The 22,625-nt window shown below is 47.9% G+C and overlaps 1 protein-coding gene across 1 annotated transcript; it reads right to left on the reverse strand.

The window, feature by feature from the left end:
* Positions 1 to 8,216: 8,216 nt before the first annotated feature.
* Positions 8,217 to 15,271, reverse strand: LOC138370425 (putative surface protein bspA-like). Its single transcript, XM_069334780.1, has 2 exons — positions 14,955 to 15,271; positions 8,217 to 8,283 (listed from the first exon to the last, which is right to left on the reverse strand). The coding sequence occupies exons 1-2, from the start codon at positions 15,269 to 15,271 to the stop codon at positions 8,217 to 8,219; spliced, it is 384 nt and encodes a 127-aa protein (XP_069190881.1).
* Between the last annotated feature and the right edge of the window lie 7,354 nt (positions 15,272 to 22,625).

Here is a 22,625-nt window from a genome sequence, read left to right on the forward strand (position 1 = left end):
ACGAAACAATGGGTATTGAATGGAAGTGATTTGTAGAAAGCCTATTGGTCCATATTTCTTGATGCTTCTATATTGGAGCAGAGTCTTGAGGTGGGTAGAATATAGTTGTGCATTAATTGGCTGTTGATTGCGGGTGTTGACTTCTTGATGTGTAGAGCCTCGCAGACGTCAAGCCGCCTGCTATCGCTGTATCTATCGATGATTTCTGTGTTGTTTACTAGGATTTCTCTGGCGATGGTTTGGTTGTGGGAAGAGATTATATGTTCCTTAATGGAGCCCTGTTGCTTATGCATCGTTAAACGCCTAGAAAGAGATGTTGTTGTCTTGCCTATATACTGTTTTTTTTGGAGCTTACTGTCTCCAAGAGGGCATTTGAAGGCATAGACGACGTTGGTCTCTTTTAAAGCGTTCTGCTTTGTGTCTGGAGAGTTTCTCATGAGTAGGCTGGCCGTTTTTCTGGTTTTATAGTAAATCGTCAGTTGTATCCTCTGATTTTTGTCTGTAGGGATAACGTTTTTATTAACAATATCTTTCAGGACCCTTTCCTCCGTTTTATGAGCTGTTGAAAAGAAGTTCCTGTAAAATAGTCAAATAGGGGGTATAGGTGTTGTGTTGGTTGTCTCTTCAGAGGTTGCATGGCGTTTCACTTTCCTTCTTATGATGTCTTCGACGAAACCATTGGAGAAGCCGTTGTTGACTAGGACCTGCCTTACCCTACAGAGTTCTTCGTCGACTTGCTTCCATTCTGAGCTGTGGCTGAGAGCACGGTCGACATAAGCGTTAACAACACTCCTCTTGTACCTGTCTGGGCAGTCGCTGTTGGCATTTAGGCACATTCCTATGCTCGTTTCCTTAGTGTAGACTGCAGTGTGGAAACCTCCGCTCTTTTCCATGACTGTTACATCTAGAAAGGGCAGCTTCCCATCCTTTTCCATCTCGTAAGTGAAATGCAGCACGGAACTCTGCTTAAATGCCTCCTTCAGCTCCTGCAGATGTCTGACATCAGGTACCTGTGTAAAAATGTCGTCAACATACCTGCAGTATATGGCCGGTTTCATGTTCATTTCGACCAAGACTTTTTGCTCGATGGTACCCATGTAGAAGTTGTCAAACAGGACACCTAGGGGGGAACCCATGGCGAACCCATATTGGGCACAGGTATAAGCAAGTAGATGGGGTCGCCATGGGTTCCCCATGGCGACCCCACCTCACTCAAATGTAGATATAAACAAATCGAAGATGTGTAAGTTCTATTGAGTTGTGTATGTGTAAGCTAAAGTCTTTGAAAATGTAATAAGTTTTACGAAACGCGCTCAAGTGTCGCGTCAGACTAGAAATAAAAATGAATTTTGGAGAATTGATTTTTGAATTACCACCAACAGTGAAAAGAAACGTACGAAAGATCGAGAAAATTCGTGTTAGAATTATTAATCTTACTTTTTCGGTCATATCTCTATATATATATATATATATATATATATATATATATATATATATATATATAGAGAGAGAGAGAGAGAGAGAGAGAGAAAGAAAGAGAGAGATAGAGAGAGGGGGGAGAGAGGTAGGTGTGTCTGAGTGTGTACTGAAGGGGGGGGGGAGGTGGGAGAGAGGGAGGGGATGGCGATGGTGTGTGGGGGGATTAGAGTGGGACTGTTATATGTGGATCATATGGTTGGGAGGCCGTGTGTGTACTGTTGTTGCTCTGGTAGGAGGGGGTGGGAGTGAGAGAAGGGGAAAGGGAAGAGTTGTCTCGGTTTAGAGCGGATTGTTTTTCACACTTGGATGTCAGAAAACTAGTTCCCACATGAGCCGCACATTTCCCTTGATATTCGTTTCAGTTTGTTAACTTATATCTAAGACTAACTATTAAAAAGCAATAACACTGTACACCGATTGACTGACTGACTTTGTGAGAGGCCTTACCTTACCGCCAATTCAAAACATCCCGCAGCACAAACAGGTGTTAAGTACTGTTGACAGTGGTGTGTAGGCCTGCTGTCTCCATCCACGCCGCTGCCAGGCGTAGGTCCCTCCAACTTGTCGCTATATATCACCAGTATTCTGCTCCTGATTCCTCTTAGCACCGATATAGTTCAATGCCACACGTTTAGAATCACTTCTTCACTATCCTATTCACTATTTGTTATGATCTTCACTATCACATCTAGTTGTGTACATTCTGACCATGCAGTGGCCCACGTGCTTGTCTTGGCATTGTTGTTGTACCCCTGATCTTGTCTAATATGCACTATCGGACACTATCCATAAGTTTTCTAGATTCAAATTGGTGTGTTGCACTTTGTATTATCACTGAACACCGAATTTCCCGTGTATCCCTCTGATGTCCCGAGATATAAAGCCTTATTGACGAGCGTGGCACGTTTGTGCACGTGTGCATGTGTGCACGTTTATGTGTGCAAGGCCTATGTATGCACGCCCTGTGTGTGCACGGCCTATGTATGCACGCCCTATGTGTGCACGGCCTATGTGTGCACGGCCTATGTGTGCACGGCCTATGTGTGCACGGCCTATGTATGCACACCCTATTTGTTCACGGCCTATGTAGGCACACCCTATACGTGCACGGCCTATGTGTGGACGGCCTATGTGTGCACGCCCTATGTGTGCACGCCCTATGTATGCACGCCCTATTTGTTCACGCCCTATGTGTGCACGCCTTATGTGTGCACGGCCTATGTGTGCACGCCCTATGTGTGCACGGCCTATGTATGCACGCCCTATGTGCGCACGGCTTATTTATGCACGCCCTATGTGTGTACGGCCTATGTATGCACGCCCTATGTGTGTACGGCCTATGTATGCACGCCCTATGTGCGCACGGCTTATTTATGCACGCCCTATGTATGAACTCACAATGTGTGCACGGCCTATATATGCACGCTCTATGTATACACGCCCTGTTTGTGAACGGCCTATATATGCACGCCTTATGTATGCACGCCTTATGCGTGCACAGCTAATGTATGCACGCCCTATTTATGCACGCCCTATGTGTGCATGGCCTGTTTATGCACGACCTATGTATGCACACCCTATGTATACACGCCCTACGTATGCACGGCCTATGTGTGTACGGCCTATGTTTGCACGCTCTATGTATGCACGCCCTATGTGTGCATGGCCTATATATGCACGCCCTATGTATGCACGCCCTATGTATGCACGCCCTATGTATGCACGCCCCATGTGTGCACGCCCCATGTGTTCACGTCTTATGCGTGTACGCCCTATGAGTGCATGTCCTATGTGAGCACGGCTTATGTGTGCACAAGGTATGTGTTCACAGCCAATGTGTGCACGGCCTATCATCTTTGCAGATGATACAAAAATCGGTAGGGAAATTAACATGGAAGAAGACTCACTATCACTTCAAGTTGATCTAAATAGGGTTTTGAAATGGTCAAAAGATTGGCAGATGCAGTTTAAGGCTGATAAATGTAAAGTTTTGAGGCTAGGTAATGATGATAGAGTTACTAGATACGAGTTAGATGGTGTTGAGATTGCGAAGTCGGATTGCGAAATGGATCTGGGAGTTATGAATAGTAAGAATTTTAAACAAAAATATCAATGCATGAATGTTCGTAATAAGGCAAATAGGACACTGGGATTTATTAATCGTAGCGTTAGTAACAAGACTCCTGGTGTAGTTCTTCAGCTGTATCTTGCTCTGATTAGGCCCTATTTAGATTCTGCAGTTCAGTTTTGGTCGCCGTACTATAGAATGGATATAAATTCAGCTAGTAGTTCTCTATTTTCTACATTCATCCACGTTTCGGTTAATTCAATGATATCTATTTTTTCTGTGCAGACAAGACCATTTAAATCGTTTATTTTGTTTCTTAAACTTCTACTGTTCGTGTAAAATACCCTAAGTGGATTGTTATTTTGATGCCCTTCTCTTTCCCTTATCATTTCGCCAATTTGTTTCTCCAACAAACACATACTTTTATTACCTCCTTCCTCCATATCAATTCCCATATCACTATCTACTAATAGTTTAAACCCAAACAAATGCCTCTAACCACTGGTTCCAACGAGTTCGCAACAGCAACAACCTCAGCTCTCGATAGATGCACCCCATCACGAGCATACATTTCATTTCTTCCATAGAAGTGTTCCCAGTTGTCTATGAAAGATATTGCATTTGATTTGCAATATCTTTCCATCCGGCTATTGACATCAAGTGCCCTTGACAACCATTCATTCCCAACGCTCTTTCTTGGAAAAATGCCACATATGATCAGGATTCCTCCCTTGCTCTTAACCAATTCTATGGCTTTGTTAAATTTCTGTATCAGTTCCTCATTCCATACTCCTCCAACATCATTACCCCCTGCACAAATACAAATAATGGGTTTGTTTCCATTTCTTGTCATAATATCTTTCATGTTGTCAACAATATCTCCAATTCCAGCTCCCGGATAGCAAACCCTTAACCTGTTCCACCTATCTCTGGCACAAAACGTCCTGTCTAAATACCTCACCTGGGAATCTCCCACAATCAAAATTCTCTTTGGTACCTCCTTAACTTTCTGAGCACTTTGAGGGGCCTTTGATTCCGTGCTCTTCGTTGATTTCCCTTTCGAGTGAACTGCAGGCTCACCACAGCACTCGTCTCCCAACACGGCAAATGAATTTGAAGTCCTTAGGGCGTCTGTAGGCGGCCTTGTCAAGGACTTCTTAAGACCCCTGTCCTTTACGACTTTCCACGACGAGGTCTTTTTAATACTGATCTCCTACTTCGTTTCTTCTCGATATTTCTGCTGTCGTACCTCCTCCTGTAGGAAATCCATCTCTGCTCTCAGAGTTCCAACTAGATTAATCAGTTCCTTCACTAATCCTTCCATTATTGCTATAATAATATTACTGCAACCGGAGCTCCAGCTAACACAACTTCTCACTGTGACTGCGATCCATTAAAATGATAGGACCATTAAAACCCGAGACAGGTCAGATAACGGATAATGACGAAGAGATGAGTAGTTTTTTAATAAATATTTTATCTCTGTATTTACTGAAGAACTTGAATCTATGCCTTCAGCCGAACAATTCTATGTGGGTGGGGACGAGAACAGGTTGACTAGTCTAACAGTTACCAGGGATGATATTATTAAACAAATAGTAAAACTCAAACCAAACAAATCCCCAGGGCCGGATGAATTGTTTGCCAGGGTGCTTAAAGACTGTAAAGAGGACCTTTGCGATCCATTGTCTACCATATTTAATAAATCATTAAAGTCAGGCAGAGTGCTAGAGTCGTGGAAGGTTGCTAATGTGGTACCAATTTTTAAGACAGGAGATAGATCACTTGCATCTAACTATCGGCCAATTAGCCTAACGTCTAATGTGGGAAAGAAACTTGAATCGATAATTGCAAATACCGTTCGTTTTCATCTTGAAAAACATAAATTTACAAAGAGTCACAACATGGTTTTACAAATGGCCGTTCACGTGTAACAAATTTGTTATCTTTTTATTCCAGCATAGTTGAGGCAGTTGATAGTGGTAAGGTTTGCGATGTTGTGTACCTTGACTTTAGCAAAGCTTTTGACACAGTGCCACATGAAAGGCTGATTAAAAAGATAGAGGCTCATGGTATTGGGGGTGCCATATTAAGATGGATTAGGGCATAGCTATACCAAAGGAAACAGAGAGTTAGTATAAATGGGGTTAAGTCAGAGTAGGAAAATGGTTTAAGTGGAGTGCTTCAAGGCTCTGTCTTGGGACCTCTGTTATTTATAATATATATAAATGATTTGGATTCAGGTTTGAGTAGCAACATTTGCAAATTTGCTGATGATACAAAAATCGGTAGGGAAATTAACATGGAAGAAGTCTCACAATCACTTCAAGTTGATCCTAATAGAGTTTTGAAATGGTCAAAGGATTGGCAGATGCAGTTTAATGCTGATAAATGTAAACTTTTGAGGCTAAGTAATGATGATAGAGTTACAAGATACGAGCTAGATGGTGTTGAAATTGCGAAGTCAGATTTCGAAAGGGATCTGGGAGTTATGATTAGTAAGAATTTAAAAACAAAAGGATCAATGCATGAATGTTCGTAATAGGGCAAATACGACACTGGTATTTATTAATCGAAGCGTTAGTAACAAGACACCTTGTTTTGTTCTTCAGCTATATCTTGCTCTGGTTACCCCTAGCTCTTCGCCTTTCCATTGAATGCAATTTAAGCTTTGTTAATCTTTCTTCATATGAAAGATTTCTAATTTGGGGAATTATTTTAGTAATCCTACGCTGGACACGTTCAAGTGAATTTATATCCATTCTAAAGTACGGCGACCAAAACTGAACTACATAATCCAAATGGGGCCTAACCAGAGCAAGATATAGCTGAAGAACAACGGCCTATTGTCTTGTTACTAACGCTTCGATTAATAAATCCCAGTGTCCTATTTGCCTTATTGCGAACATTCATGCATTGATCATTTGGTTTTAAATTCTTACTAATCATAACTCCCAGATCCCTTTTGCAATCCGAATTTGCAATCTCAACACCATCTAGCTCGTATCTTGTAACTCTATCATCATTACCTAGCCTCAGAAGTTTACATTTATCAGCATTAGACTGCATCTGCCAATCTTTTGATCATTTCAAAACCCTATTTAGATCGACCTGAAGTTACAGTGAGTCTTCTTTCGTGTTTATTTACCTACCAATTTTTGTATCATCGGCAAACTTGCAAATATTGCTACTCAAACCTGAATCTAAATCATTTATATATATTATAAACAACAGAGGTCCCAGGACAGAGCCTTGAGGCACTTCACTTACAACATTTTCTCACTCTGACTTGATTCCATTTATACTAACTCTTTGTTTCCTTTGGTATAGCCATGCCCTAATCCAGCTTAATATAGCACCCCCAATACCATGATCCTCTATCTTTTTAATCAGTCTTTCATGTGGCACTGTATCAAAAGCTTTGCTAAAGTCAAGGTACACAACATCACAAACCTTACCACTATCAACTGCCTCAACTATGCTGGAATAAAAAAATAACAAATTTGTTAAACATGAACGCCATTTGTAAAACCATTTTGCGACTTATTTATTAATTTAAGTTTTTCAAGATATAGACAAATTTTATTTTCAATTACCGATTCGAGTAACTTTCCCACAATAGACGTTAGGCTAATTGGCCGATAGTTTGACGCAAGTGATGTATCTCCTTCATTAAAAATTGGTATAACATTAGCAATCTTCCATGACTCTGGCACTCTGCCTGACTCTATTGGTTTATTAAATATGGGAGACAGTGGCTCGCAAAGCTCCTCTTTGCATTCTTTAAGCACCCTGGCAAACACTTCATCCAGCCCTGGGGATTTGTTTGGTTTGAGTTTAACTATTTGTTTAATTACATCCTCCCTGGTAACTGCTAAACTTGTCAACCTGTCCTCGTCCCCACCCACATAGACTTGTTCGGCTGAAGGCATATAGTTAAGTTCTTCTTTAGTAAATACAGATATAAAATATTTATTAAAAATACTACTCATCTCTTCATCAATATCTGTTATTTGACCTGTCTCAGTTTTTAATGGACCTATCCTTTCCCTAATCTTTGTCCGGTGTAACTGGAAAAACCCTTTAGGATTTGTTTTCGCTTGCTCTGCTATGCGAACTTCATAGTTTCTTTTTGCTTTCCTTATCTCTTTTTTAGTATTTTTAACCAGTTGTACGAATTCCTGTTCTAAACAGACTTCCCCATTCTTAATCCTTTTGTACCACGCTCTCTTTTTACCTATAAGGTTCTTCAGATCCTTTGTTATCCACTTTGGATCATTAGTATTCGATCTATTCAATTAATATGGTATACTACGTTCCTGGGCTTCGCTTAGAATATTTTTAAATAGGTTATATTTTGAGTCCACATCGAAAACCTCTTTTACGTCACCTATCGCTGGGTTCACGTCTAGCTCCAAGACCGGCCCACACCCCATACCCAAGACTTTCCAGTCTATTTGACCCCAAAAATTTCTTGGCTATTGAAATCAGCTTTTCGAAAATCTGGCACTTTAACAGAATTTTCCCCCCTACAGATCTATTCCATTCTATGCTAAATCTGATTTGTTTGTGATCACTGTTCTCAAGCTCACTCCCTATTTCGATATTATTAATTTGTGTTTCCCTGTTAGTTAACACTAACACATATTATTTTCCCGCGTTGGTTCATTCATGTGTCGGCTAAGAAGCAATTGTCAATAAATTCTAGAAAATCTTCTGCTTCATTATTCCCTGTTCTGTTAAACCAATTTATTCCACTAAAATTAAAGTCACCCATGACACAAATACTGCTAGACCTAGATGCTCTCGATATTTCATCCTATAGGTGAATTGCTTCCATCCTGTTTAAATTTGGTGGCCTGTATATAACTCCTATTGTAAGATTATTTGCTCCTTCGTTTAATTCTATCAAAATAGTTTCTGTGTGTGGCTCAGATTTGATTTCCTCTTTGAGACAGCATTTAAAATTTTCCCCTAACATAAATGGCTACTCCCCCTTCTCGTCTACAATATCTATTTGTGTGAAATAGTTTAAATCCATTTATTTGATATTCAGCTAATAGTTCTCTTTTTTCTACATTCATCCACGTTTCGGTAAGTGCAATAATATATATTTTTTCTGTCCAGACAGGAGTATTTAAATAATTTATTTTGTTTCTTAGACTTCTACTGTTAGTGTAATATACTCTAAGTGAATTGTTATTTTGAGACCATTCTCTTTCCCTGATCATTTTAATAAATTGTTTCTCCCACAAACGCATACTTTTATTACCTCCTTCCTCCAAATCAATTCCCATACCACTATCTACTAACATTTTAAACCCAAACCCAAACAAGCTAAACAAGGGAGGATATCTACTTATGTATTGTAGAGGACAATAGCCTCACACATTGTAGAAGACAGTGGCCTCACACATTGTACAAGACAGTGGCCTCACACATTGTAGAAGACAGTGGCCTCACACATTGTAGAAGACAGTGGCCTCACACATTGTAGAAGACAGTGGCCTCACACATTGTAGAGGACAGTGGCCTCACACATTGTAGAAGACAGTGGCCTCACACATTGCAGAGAACAGTGGCCTCATTGTAGAGGACAGTGGCCTCACACATTGTAGAGGACAGTGGCCTCATTGTAGAGGACAGTGGCCTCACACATTGTAGAGGACAGTGGCCTCACACATTGTAGAGGAGAGTGGCCTCACACATTGTAGAGGAGAGTGGCCTCACACATTGTAGAGGACAGTGGCCTCACACATTGTAGAGGACAGTGGCCTCACACATTGTAAAGGACAGTGGCCTCACACATTGTAGAGGACAGTGGCCTCATTGACATTGTAGAGGACAATGGCCTCATTGTAGAGGACAGTGGCCTCACACATTGTAGAGGACGGTGGACTCACACATTGTAGATGACAGTGGCCTCACACATTGTAGAGGACGGTGGACTCACACATTGTAGAAGACAGTGGCCTCACACATTGTAGAGGACAGTGTCCTCACACATTGTAAAAGACAGCGGCCTCACACATTGTAGAGAACAGTGGCCTCAAACATTGTAGAGGACAGTGGCCTCAAACATTGTAGAGGACTGGGGCCTCATTGTAGAGGACAGTGGCCTCACACATTGTAGAGGACAGTGGCCCTCACACACTGTAGAGGACAGTGGCCTCATTGTAGAGGACAACGGCCTCACACATTGTAGAGGACAACGGCCTCACACATTGTAGAGGACAGTGGCCTCACACATTGTAGAAGACAGTGGCCTCACACATTGTAGAGGACAGTGGCCTCACACATTGTAGAAGACAGTGGCCTCACACATTGTAGAAGACAGTGGCCTCACACATTGTAGAAGACAGTGGCCTCACACATTGTAGAAAACAGTGGCCTCACACATTGTAGAGGACAGTGGCCTCACACATTGAAGAGGACAGTGGCCTCACGCATTGTAGAAGACAGTGGCCTCACACATTGTAGAGGACAGTGGCCTCACACATTGTAGAGGACAGTGGCCCTCACACACTGTAGAGGACAGTGGCCTCATTGTAGAAGACAGCGGCCTCACACATTGTAGAGGACAGTGGCCTCACACATTGTAGAAGACAGTGGCCTCATTGTAGAGGACAGTGGCCTTACACATTGTAGAAGACAGTGGCCTCACACATTGTAGAGGACAGTGGCCTCACACATTGTAGAGAACAGTGGCCTCACACATTGTAGAAGACAGTGGCCTCACACATTGTAGAAGACAGTGGCCTCACACATTGTAGAAGACAGTGGCCTCACACATTGTAGAGGACAGTGGCCTCACACATTGTAGAGGACAGTGGCCTCATTGTAGAGGACAGTGGCCTCACACATTGTAGAGGACAGTGGCCTCATTGTAGAGGATAGTGGCCTCACACATTGTAGAGGACAGCGGCCTCACACATTGTAGAGGACAGTGGCCTCACACATTGTAGAAGACAGTGGCCTCACACATTGTAGAAGACAGTGGCCTCACACATTGTAGAGGACAGTAGCCTCACACACTGTAGAGGACAGTGGCCTCACACATTGTAGAAGACAGTGGCCTCACACATTGTTGAGGACAGTGGCCTCACACATTGTAGAAGACAGTGGCCTCACACATTGTAGAAGACAGTGGCCTCATACATTGTAGAAAACAGTGGCCTCACACATTGTAGAGGACAGTGGCCTCAAACATTGTAGAGGACAGTGGCCTCACACATTGTAGAGGACAGTGGCCCTCACACACTATAGAGGACAGTGGCCTCATTGTAGAAGACAGCGGCCTCACACATTGTAGAGGACAGTGGCCTCACACATTGTAGAGGACAGTGGCCTCACACATTGTAGAGGACAGTGGCCTCACACATTGTAGAGAACAGTGGCCTCACACATTGTAGAAGACAGTGGCCTCACACATTGTAGAAGACAGTGGCCTCACACATTGTAGAAGACAGTGGCCTCACACATTGTAGAGGACAGTGGCCTCACACATTGTAGAGGACAGTGGCCTCATTGTAGAGGATAGTGGCCTCACACATTGTAGAGGACAGCGGCCTAACACATTGTAGAGGACAGCGGCCTCACACATTGTAGAGGACAGTGGCCTCACACATTGTAGAGGACAGTGGCCTCATTGACATTGTAGAGGACAATGGCCTCATTGTAGAGGACAGTGGCCTCACACATTGTAGAGGACAGTGGCCTCACACATTGTAGAGGACAGTGGCCTCACACATTGTAGAGGACAGTGGCCTCATTGACATTGTAGAGGACAATGGCCTCATTGTAGAGGACAGTGGCCTCACACATTGTAGAGGACAGTGGCCTCACACATTGTAGAGGACAGTGGCCTCACACATTGTAGAGGACAGTGGCCTCACACATTGTAGAGGACAGTGGCCTCACACATTGTAGAGGATAGTGGCCTCACACATTGTAGAGGACAGTGGCCTCATTGACATTGTAGAGGACAATGGCCTCATTGTAGAGGACAGTAGCCTCACACATTGTAGAGGACAGTGGCCTCACACATTGTAGAGGACAGTGGCCTCACACATTGTAGAGGACAGTGGCCTCACACATTGTAGAGGACAGTGGCCTCACACATTGTAGAGGACAGTGGCCTCACACATTGTAGAGGACAGTGGCCTCACACATTGTAGAGGACAGTGGCCTCACACATTGTAGAGGACAGTGGCCTCAAACATTGTAGAGGACTGGGGCCTCATTGTAGAGGACAGTGGCCTCATTGTAGAAGACAGCGGCCTCACACATTGTAGAGGACAGTGGCCTCATTGTAGAGAACAGTGGCCTCAAACATTGTAGAGGACAATGGCCTAATTGTAGAGAACTGTGGCCTCAAACATTGTAGAGGACAGTGGCCTCAAACATTGTAGAGGACAGTCGCCTCACACATTGTAGAGGACAGTGGCCTCACACATTGTAGAGGACAGTGGCCTCACACATTGTAGAGGACAGTGGCCTCACACATTATAGAGGACAGTGGCCTCACACATTGTAGAGGACAGCGGCCCCAAACATTGTAGAGGACAATGGCCTCATTGTAGAGAACTGTGGCCTCAAACATTGTAGAGGACAGTGACCTCAAACATTGTAGAGGAGAGTGGCCTCAAACATTGTAGAGGACAGTGGCCTCAAACATTGTAGAGGACAGTGGCCTCACACATTGTAGAGAACAGTGCCCTCACACATTGTAGAGGAGAGCTCCCCCAAACATTGTAGAGGACAGCGGCCCCAAACAAGCACTGTAAACGCAGTGTCCTAATCTGACCAAACCCCTAAAGCAAAGGAGAAACACGTTACCAATATAAGTCTTCACAGGAAGAAACACTCTTAAAGTATCAATGTTACTGACCTTAAACAGGAGCCGGGAGGAGGGAGAGAACCTCAGAGTCAGTAGACACAGCAGTAATGGTGGGTGAGGCTTCCAGCCAGGCGCCTTATACTAGAGCGGGCGGTGAGGCGCGCTACCCCCCCCCCCCCCCCGCCCAGTACTCGCGTTTTGGCGGCAACACGAGCTTTACACATATATCATAATTTTATTATGTAAAAAAGATATCCGCTGACGAAGAGTCTGAGGAGCAAAATGATATATTTCTAATTTCAGAGCACTTCTGCTTTCGTGCCTAACTCACTCTCGAGGGTAATGCTAAGAACTTTGAATTGCAGTAGGGTGAGGTTCTCCCCCAGCAGGGTGAGGTTCTCCCCCAGCAGGGTGAGGTTCTCCCCCAGCAGGGTGAGGTTCTCCCCCAGCAGGGTGAGGTTCTCCCCCAGCAGGGTGAGGTTCTCCCCCAGCAGGGTGAGGTTCTCCCCCAGCAGGGTGAGGTTCTCCCCCAGCAGGGTGAGGTTCTCCCCCAGCAGGGTGAGGTTCTCCCCCAGCAGGGTGAGGTTCTCCCCCAGCAGGGTGAGGTTCTCCCCCGGCAGGGTGAGGTTCTCCCCCGGCAGGGTGAAGTTCTCCCCCGGCAGGGTGAGGTTCTCCCCCACCATGGTGAGGTTCTCCCCCTGCAGGGTGAGGTTCTCCCCCAGCATGGTGAGGTTCTTCCCCAGCAGGGTGAGGTTCTCCCCCAGCAGGGTGAGGTTCTCCCCCAGCAGGGTGAGGTTCTCCCCCAGCAGGGTGAGGTTCTCCCCCAGCAGGGTGAGGTTCTCCCCCAGCAGGGTGAGGTTCTCCCCCAGCAGGGTGAGGTTCTCCCCCAGCAGGGTGAGGTTCTCCCCCAGCAGGGTGAGGTTCTCCCCAAGCAGGGTGAGGTTCTCCCCAAGCAGGGTGAGGTTCTCCCCCAGCAGGGTGAGGTTCTCCCCCAGCAGGGTGAGGTTCTCCCCCAGCAGGGTGAGGTTCTCCCCCAGCAGGGTGAGGTTCTCCCCCAGCAGGGTGAGGTTCTCCCCCAGCAGGGTGAGGTTCTCCCCCAGCAGGGTGAGGTTCTCCCCCAGCAGGGTGAGGTTCTCCCCCAGCAGGGTGAGGTTCTCCCCCAGCAGGGTGAGGTTCTCCCCCAGCAGGGTGAGGTTCTCCCCCAGCAGGGTGAGGTTCTCCCCCAGCAGGGTGAGGTTCTCCCCCAGCAGGGTGAGGTTCTCCCCCAGCAGGGTGAGGTTCTCCCCCGGCAGGGTGAAGTTCTCCCCCGGCAGGGTGAGGTTCTCCCCCACCATGGTGAGGTTCTCCCCCTGCAGGGTGAGGTTCTCCCCCAGCATGGTGAGGTTCTTCCCCAGCAGGGTGAGGTTCTCCCCCAGCAGGGTGAGGTTCTCCCCCAGCAGGGTGAGGTTCTCCCCCAGCAGGGTGAGGTTCTCCCCCAGCAGGGTGAGGTTCTCCCCCAGCAGGGTGAGGTTCTCCCCCAGCAGGGTGAGGTTCTCCCCCAGCAGGGTGAGGTTCTCCCCCAGCAGGGTGAGGTTCTCCCCCAGCAGGGTGAGGTTCTCCCCCAGCAGGGTGAGGTTCTCCCCAAGCAGGGTGAGGTTCTCCCCCAGCAGGGTGAGGTTCTCCCCCAGCAGGGTGAGGTTCTCCCCCAGCAGGGTGAGGTTCTCCCCCAGCAGGGTGAGGTTCTCCCCCAGCAGGGTGAGGTTCTCCCCCAGCAGGGTGAGGTTCTCCCCCAGCAGGGTGAGGTTCTCCCCCAGCAGGGTGAGGTTCTCCCCCAGCAGGGTGAGGTTCTCCCCCAGCAGGGTGAGGTTCTCCCCCAGCAGGGTGAGGTTCTCCCCCAGCAGGGTGAGGTTCTCCCCCAGCAGGGTGAGGTTCTCCCCCAGCAGGGCGAGGTTCTCCCCCAGCAGGGCGAGGTTCTCCCCCAGCAGGGCGAGGTTCTCCGCCAGCAGGGCGAGTTTCTCCCCCAGCAGAACGAGTTTCCCCCAGCAGGGCTAGGTTCTCCCCCAGCAGGGCGAGGTTCTCCCCAGCAGGCTGAGGTTCTCCCCCAGCAGGGCGAGGTTCTCCCCCAGCAGGGCGAGGTTCTCCCCCAGCAGGGCGAGGTTCTCCCCCAGCAGGGCGAGGTTCTCCCCCAGAAGGGCGAGGTTCTCCCCCAGCAGGGCGAGGTTCTCCCCCAGCAGGGCGAGATTCTCCCCCAGCAGGGCGAGGTTCTCCCCCAGCAGGGCGAAGTTCTCTCCCAGCAGGGCGAGGTTCTCCCCCAGCAGGGCGAGGTTCTCCCCCAGCAGGGCGAGGTTCTCCCCCAGCAGGGCGAGGTTTTCCCCCAGCAGGGCGAGGTTCTCCCCCAGCAGGGTGAGGTTCTCCCCCAGCAGGGCGAGGTTCTCCCCCAGCAGGGCGAGGTTCTCCCCCAGCAGGGCGAGGTTCTCCCCCAGCAGGGCGAGGTTTTCCCCCAGCAGGGCGAGGTTCTCCCCCAGCAGGGCGAGGTTCTCCCCCAGCAGGGCGAGGTTCTCCCCCAGCAGGGCGAGGTTCTCCCCCAGCAGGGCGAGGTTCTCCCCCAGCAGGGCGAGGTTCTCCCCCAGCAGGGCGAGGTTCTCCCCCAGCAGGGCGAGGTGCTCCCCCAGCAGGGCGAGGTGCTCCCCCAGCAGGGTGAGGTTCTCCCCCAGCAGGGTGAGGTTCTCCCCCGGCAGGGTGAGGTTCTCCCCCGGCAGGGTGAGGTTCTCCCCCGGCAGGGTGAGGTTCTCCCCCGGCAGGGTGAGGTTCTCCCCCGGCAGGGTGAAGTTCTCCCCCGGCAGGGTGAGGTTCTCCCCCACCATGGTGAGGTTCTCCCCCTGCAGGGTGAGGTTCTCCCCCAGCATGGTGAGGTTCTTCCCCAGCAGGGTGAGGTTCTCCCCCAGCAGGGTGAGGTTCTCCCCCAGCAGGGTGAGGTTCTCCCCCAGCAGGGTGAGGTTCTCCCCCAGCAGGGTGAGGTTCTCCCCCAGGAGGGTGAGGTTCTCCCCCAGGAGGGTGAGGTTCTCCCCCAGCAGGGTGAGGTTCTCCCCCAGCAGGGTGAGGTTCTCCCCCAGCAGGGTGAGGTTCTCCCCCAGCAGGGTGAGGTTCTCCCCCAGCAGGGTGAGGTTCTCCCCCAGCAGGGTGAGGTTCTCCCCCAGCAGGGTGAGGTTCTCCCCCAGCAGGGTGAGGTTCTCCCCCAGCAGGGCGAGGTTCTCCCCCAGCAGGGCGAGGTTCTCCCCCAGCAGGGCGAGGTTCTCCGCCAGCAGGGCGAGTTTCTCCCCCAGCAGGGCGAGTTTCTCCCCCAGCAGGGCGAGTTTCTCCCCCAGCAGGGCTAGGTTCTCCCCCAGCAGGGCGAGGTTCTCCCCAGCAGGGTGAGGTTCTCCCCCAGCAGGGAGAGGTTCTCCCCAGCAGGGTGAGGTTCTCCCCCAGCAGGGAGAGGTTCTCCCCCAGCAGGGTGAGGTTCTCCCCCAGCAGGGTGAGGTTCTCCCCCAGCAGGGTGAGGTTCTCCACCAGCAGGGTGAGGTTCTCCACCAGCAGGGTGAGGTTCTCCCCCAGCAGGGTGAGGTTCTCCCCCAGCAGGGCGAGGTTCTCCCCCAGCAGGGCGAGTTTCTCCCCCAGCAGGGCGAGTTTCTCCCCCAGCAGGGCTAGGTTCTCCCCCAGCAGGGCGAGGTTCTCCCCAGCAGGGTGAGGTTCTCCCCCAGCAGGGAGAGGTTCTCCCCAGCAGGGTGAGGTTCTCCCCCAGCAGGGAGAGGTTCTCCCCCAGCAGGGTGAGGTTCTCCCCCAGCAGGGTGAGGTTCTCCCCCAGCAGGGTGAGGTTCTCCCCCAGCAGGGTGAGGTTCTCCCCCAGCAGGGTGAGGTTCTCCCCCAGCAGGGTGAGGTTCTCCCCCAGCAGGGTGAGGTTCTCCCCCAGCAGGGTGAGGTTCTCCACCAGCAGGGTGAGGTTCTCCACCAGCAGGGTGAGGTTCTCCCCCAGCAGGGCGAGGTTCTCCCCCAGCAGGGCGAGGTTCTCCCCCAGCAGGGCGAGGTTCTCCCCCAGCAGGGCGAGGTTCTCCCCAGCAGGCTGAGGTTCTCCCCCAGCAGGGAGAGGTTCTCCCCCAGCAGGGCGAGGTTCTCCCCCAGCAGGGCGAGGTTCTCCCCCAGCAGGGCGAGGTTCTCCCCCAGCAGGGCGAGGTTCTCCCCAGCAGGGCGAGGTTCTCCCCCAGCAGGGCGAGGTTCTCCCCCAGCAGGGCGAGGTTCTCCCCCAGCAGGGCGAGGTTCTCCCCCAGCAGGGCGAGGTTCTCCCCCAGCAGGGCGAGGTTCTCCCCCAGCAGGGCGAGATTCTCCCCCAGCAGGGCGAGGTTCTCCCCCAGCAGGGCGAGGTTCTCCCCCAGCAGGGCGAGGTTCTCCCCCAGCAGGGCGAGGTTCTCCCCCAGCAGGGCGAGGTTCTCCCCCAGCAGGGCGAGGTTCTCCCCCAGCAGGGCGAGGTTCTCCCCCAGCAGGGCGAGGTTCTCCCCCAGCAGGGCGAGGTTCTCCCCCAGCAGGGCGAGGTTCTCCCCCAGCAGGGCGAGGTTTTCCCCCAGCAGGGCGAGGTTCTCCCCCAGCAGGGCGAGGTTCTCCCCCAGCAGGGCGAGGTTCTCCCCCAGCAGGGCGAGGTTCTCCCCCAGCAGGGCGAGGTTCTCCCCCAGCAGGGCGAGGTTCTCCCCCAGCAGGGCGAGGTTCTCCCCCAGCAGGGCGAGGTTCTCCCCCAGCAGGGCGAGGTTCTCCCCCAGCAGGGCGAGGTTCTCCCCCAGCAGGGCGAGGTTCTCCCCCAGCAGGGCGAGGTTCTCCCCCAGCAGGGCGAGGTTCTCCCCCAGCAGGGTGAGGTTCTCCCCCAGCAGGGTGAGGTTCTCCCCCAGCAGGGTGAGGTTCTCCCCCTCAGGGTGAGGTTCTCCCCCAGCAGGGTGAGGTTCTCCCCCAGGAGGGTGAGGTTCTCCCCCAGCAGGGTGAGGTTCTCCCCCAGCAGGGTGAGGTTCTCCCCCAGCAGGGTGAGGTTCTCCCCCAGCAGGGTGAGGTTCTCCCCCAGCAGGGTGAGGTTCTCCCCCAGCAGGGTGAGGTTCTCCCCCAGCAGGGTGAGGTTCTCCCCCAGCAGGGTGAGGTTCTCCCCCAGCAGGGTGAGGTTCTCCCCCAGCAGGGCGAGGTTCTCCCCCAGCAGGGCGAGGTTCTCCCCCAGCAGGGCGAGGTTCTCCGCCAGCAGGGCGAGTTTCTCCCCCAGCAGGGCGAGTTTCTCCCCCAGCAGGGCGAGTTTCTCCCCCAGCAGGGCTAGGTTCTCCCCCAGCAGGGCGAGGTTCTCCCCAACAGGGTGAGGTTCTCCCCCAGCAGGGAGAGATTCTCCCCAGCAGGGTGAGGTTCTCCCCCAGCAGGGAGAGGTTCTCCCCCAGCAGGGTGAGGTTCTCCCCCAGCAGGGTGAGGTTCTCCACCAGCAGGGTGAGGTTCTCCACCAGCAGGGTGAGGTTCTCCACCAGCAGGGTGAGGTTCTCCCCCAGCAGGGTGAGGTTCTCCCCTAGCAGGCTGAGGTTCTCCCCCAGCAGGGTGAAGTTCTCCCCCAGCAGGGTGAGGTTCTTCCCCAGCAGGGTGAGGTTCTCCTCCAGCAGGGTGAGGTTCTTCATAGCAGGATGAGGTTCTCCCCAGCAGGGTTAGGTTCTCCCCTAGTAGGGTGAGGTTCTCTTCAGCAGGGTGAGGTTCTCACCCAGCAGGGTGAGGTTCTTCCCAGCAGGATGAGGTTCTCCCCCAGCAGGGTTAGGTTCTCCCCTAGTAGGGTGAGGTTCTCCTCAGCAGGGTGAGGTTCTCCCCCAGCAGGGTGAGAAAAGTGACAACGTTTTATAAATATGAAGTAGAGAGCTCATTGCATGACTTGTATTCCAATATTCACTTCTTCATCTCACTGCAGGACCTAACATAATTTTGTTTTGTGAGGAAAGTCGAATAATTAACGCAGACGCCCTTGTCATATACATACACGAAGTTCTGTACGTGCTCCAGACACTCAAGTTTTGGTTCGTTCGAAAGTGTTAGTACCCAAGACATTTTTTCCATACTGGCCACATACTTTCTTTCCTGCTCACATATCTTCGTACTAACCTGGACTATGTGTTATTGTGAGAGTTTGCATTGTTCTTTCACGGCCTGAGATGTTCATATATGCTTCTGTGAAGGGGTGTCCGTTAGTAGCATTAGATAGGCCTATTATAAATGTAATTAAACTTTGGAAAGATTACATTCTAATTTGCCTTTCAAGTAAAGAAAATATTTTGAAATTAATTTTCCGTTTCATTTTCCTAGTGGATACTTTATCTTTCCCTCTCTTTCCTCTCTCTCTAGCTCTCTCTCTATATAAAATATAACGCGCATATTGGAATGGAACGTTGTGTCAAAATTTCAAACCAGTTGGTGAAGAACTTTTGAAGATTACAGTGTTTGTTGCTCTTACATCCAACAGATGGCCCTGTTTAAAAAAAAATAATTTTTTGCTGTCTGAAATAAGGCATGACTATAGTAGGTATATAAAAACACGCACCTATTCGAATGCAACGTTGTATTAAAATTTCAATGCAATCAGAAAAGAGGTTTGGAAGATTTCCCTCACATGAAAAATACATGAAAAACACAGTTTTTCAAAAAGCATGTTTTTTCTCGTCACAGACGTGACATCTCTGTAGTATGTATATAAAAACTCACTCGGATGAGAATGGAACGTTGTGTAAAAATTTCAAAGCAATCGTTGAAGAACTTTCTGAGATTAGCGATTTTGAAAAAACGAACATTTCAATTTTTATATTTATATACTAGCAGTACCCGCCACACGTTGCTGTGGCTCAGTCTGGTTAAATGGGAAAGAAAGAAAAGAGAAAGCGCACGTTTCTAATATGTTTAATATCACAATGCTTGTGGGTATACAATATTTTTGTTGTGCCATTGTCTGTGGAGATATAGAGATTGTCTGGTTTGCCGACTCTAGAACACGCAACATATAATTGTCCATGTGAGAAGCAATCCGTGTGTAGATGTAAACTGTACAATTCTAAAGATTGCCCCTGAGCTTTGTTGATGGCGATTACAAACACCAATCGAATTGGAAAATACAATCTCTTAAATTTAAATGGAATATCTGTTAGAAAGATGGGGATGCAAGAAATGAGGACATCTTCACCTTTGAAAGGTCCTGTCAAGATTGTTGCTTCTACGACGTCGCTGATTAATTTTTTTACTGCAAGGCGCTTGGCGTTGCAAAGTTTTGGCTGGTTGGTATTTCGCAACATGATAATTGGCAAGCCAATTTTCAATTGCCATGTCTGATGGTATCCCTGGCAGATCGAGTGAATTCAAAAATTCTGTTGGATAATTAACCCCTTCATCTGCTTCCTCAACAGTGTCGACGGACTTGTATGTGTCGGAAAATCCGACACCATTTAATATCATACAGACAGATAATAATTGCTGCTGTATTACCGACAAGTTACCCATAGAAAATGTAACTTGTAGTGGAATTACCGTCTAAAGAAAACGGGATATCATCACCACATACTATTATAAATCACCACCTATTATGGTGGGAATTATTCTTAAATACATTAGTCTTTGGACTTTACCATCATAAAACATCTCATATAAATTAACTTAATTATCAATATTAAAGTAGAGTAAATGTGACCCTTCTATCACTTTCTGTCATGTGGACAATGTAAGCCAGGCGTCAGAGTGAAGGAGGGGCAGCCATTGTTGAGACTAGACCAGAGGCTCACACGGGAGCAAATTCGGCTCCTGTTAAATTTACTTGGACGCAGTGTTATGGAAACCAAAGGTGTACCATTTTCAACACGCTGTCATCAAATCAAGTTAAGTGTTCTTTCCGAAACCCATTATCTATCATTAGTGGCCATTAATGTCATTGGGTAGGGTTATCCAGTTAGAGCACGATATAGCCTCAAACTAAAGGTAATTAAGCCAGGTCTTTATTGTTCCATGTATAGTGTTTTCTCTGATATAGCTTGTCATATATAGGATTCTGGCTTCACAGCTAGCGCACTTTTGACAGGTCAAGACGAGGAAGCAAGATTTTGTGCACCAGTTACAGGGTGATGGAAGCTACCTCAAAGAGGATAATTTGGTGTCTACACCCTAGTTATACCTGGTGGACTAACCTGCTGTACTATAAGATAAGGAACCTCTTCAATGTATGTAGTCTAATACTGTAGTTAGATTGGCTGCATATATATTCAATTAATATAAACCCCCCCCTAATGTGTAGAGGATCAATTTGTGAGATTATGAGATTATTGCAGAAATACAGTCCACTTATCATTATACAAATTGCTATCGAAGTATATAAATTAACGTAAATATAAATTCATATTAATCAAATAAATATAAATCTCACAGGTCGGTTCCCACATTATTTGGTCATCTTCGAACCGGATGACGGATTATTTGATCCTTTGAACCCACATTTGGTCATCTTAGTACCGGATGAACCAGTTAACCAGTGGATTCATTAAATATACTAGTGCAGTGTTATTTAAACAAAGCCAGCAGTCAATGACGGCGGCGTTGACTCGTGCGAGTTCACGAGCCCCGCTCAGTTCAGATCAGCTTTGTCAGCGGTTTCATGCACACCCACAGATATTGGTGGCGTGTTATTCTGTGAAATGACAGCGCTAATATAGAAGCCAGCCAAATTAGTGACTGTGTCTTCCCGATATTGTTCACGGATTTCGTGGTGTTAAATTTCGCGAGAGATTATCTACGAATTTTGTGGACTTTATTTCGCGAGGTCACTAATAATATTTAATACTTCTAGATAATATTAGAAGTTTTATAGAAGCTAATTAAGAGGCTATTATCAATAATTGTGTATATTATTTCTACAAAATAGAGAATTATTTAATATATATTGCACTAGTGTTCACAGTATAATATTTACTAATTGCCAACCCACAACAGGCTAGGTTATTAACATTGACTAGTTGAACTATTATTGCTCATCCTAGTCCCATTATTACCATAGTCAGTTGTACTATATTGAACAACCTAACACCATTAATGAATGGTCCAGACCCTATTTTGGGTGTAATTTTTATCAACTCGAGTTGAGTTGTATATATAATAATTTACTTATGATCATTACACCTTTGAGTGATTAATTAGTGTCTCTACCATCCATGGGTGATATAGAAGAGCTAACCTAAAGGTACTTCCAGTGACACTGGTTTATCACTCAAATCATTAGTGTGTATGATTGTATATATATAATGTGTATTAATTTTAAGTGCTAACCTCTAGTAGAGGTAGGATTATTGCCTAGTGAGTGCAGAATTTTACCCTAGGCTACCATCAGTGCTTGTTCAGTATTATGAGCAGCCCAAGTACAAGTCTCACAAGGCTTCACCAACGAGCCAGTATGGATAATGCAGGGAGAATGAAAAGAACCCTTGAAGGTCTTAAAGGCCACTTAACAAGACAGATCAAGAAATGTGAAGATTTGTCACAACAATCAACAGTTGATTATGCTGACCTGGAAAGCTATTATCAAGCAGCTGCAGGTAAATTTGAGCAAATCAAATGTCAAATAGCAACATATGTGGCTGAACTTGCCAACACCAATTTATCAGAAACAGAAATAGACGACATTATGGTTGATCTTGCGAATTATGAAGATCACACTCAGGCCACGTTACAGCCTTATGTCAAATTAATTGCCCAGAACAAGGCAACAGCAACAACAACAGTTGCATCTAATACGAGTCAAGCAGAAGCTCGACTCCCTCCAATTAATTTACCCACTTTCTCAGGAAAAGATGAGGAAGATTGGGACGAATTTTGGAACAAATTCGTTGACCTTGTAGACTCAAAACAATCTTTACCAAAGAGTAGTAAATTCTCTTATTTGCAAGGCCAATTATCAGGTGAGGCTAAAACAGTAGTATCCCATCTGAGATTAACTAATGACGGCTATGATCTGGCAGTACAACTCCTCAAGGATAATTATGCTGATCCAGAAGTAAGAACATCACATTTAGTTCATGAGCTGTTGCATTTACCCCCACCAGAGGCTTCAGCTGATTCATTCCAAGTCTTCAAGCTGGAGGTAGAATCATTGATCAATGCCCTCAGCCTGACAGCAGATACAAACGGGGCTGAGTGGGTCTTGAAAATAATTGTCCAGGAGAAAATACCTAGGGACATATTGAGACAAATGAGTGCTCATTA

The sequence above is a fragment of the Procambarus clarkii genome, chromosome 32, assembly GCF_040958095.1.
Source record: "Procambarus clarkii isolate CNS0578487 chromosome 32, FALCON_Pclarkii_2.0, whole genome shotgun sequence".
NCBI classification, from domain to species: domain Eukaryota; kingdom Metazoa; phylum Arthropoda; class Malacostraca; order Decapoda; family Cambaridae; genus Procambarus; species Procambarus clarkii.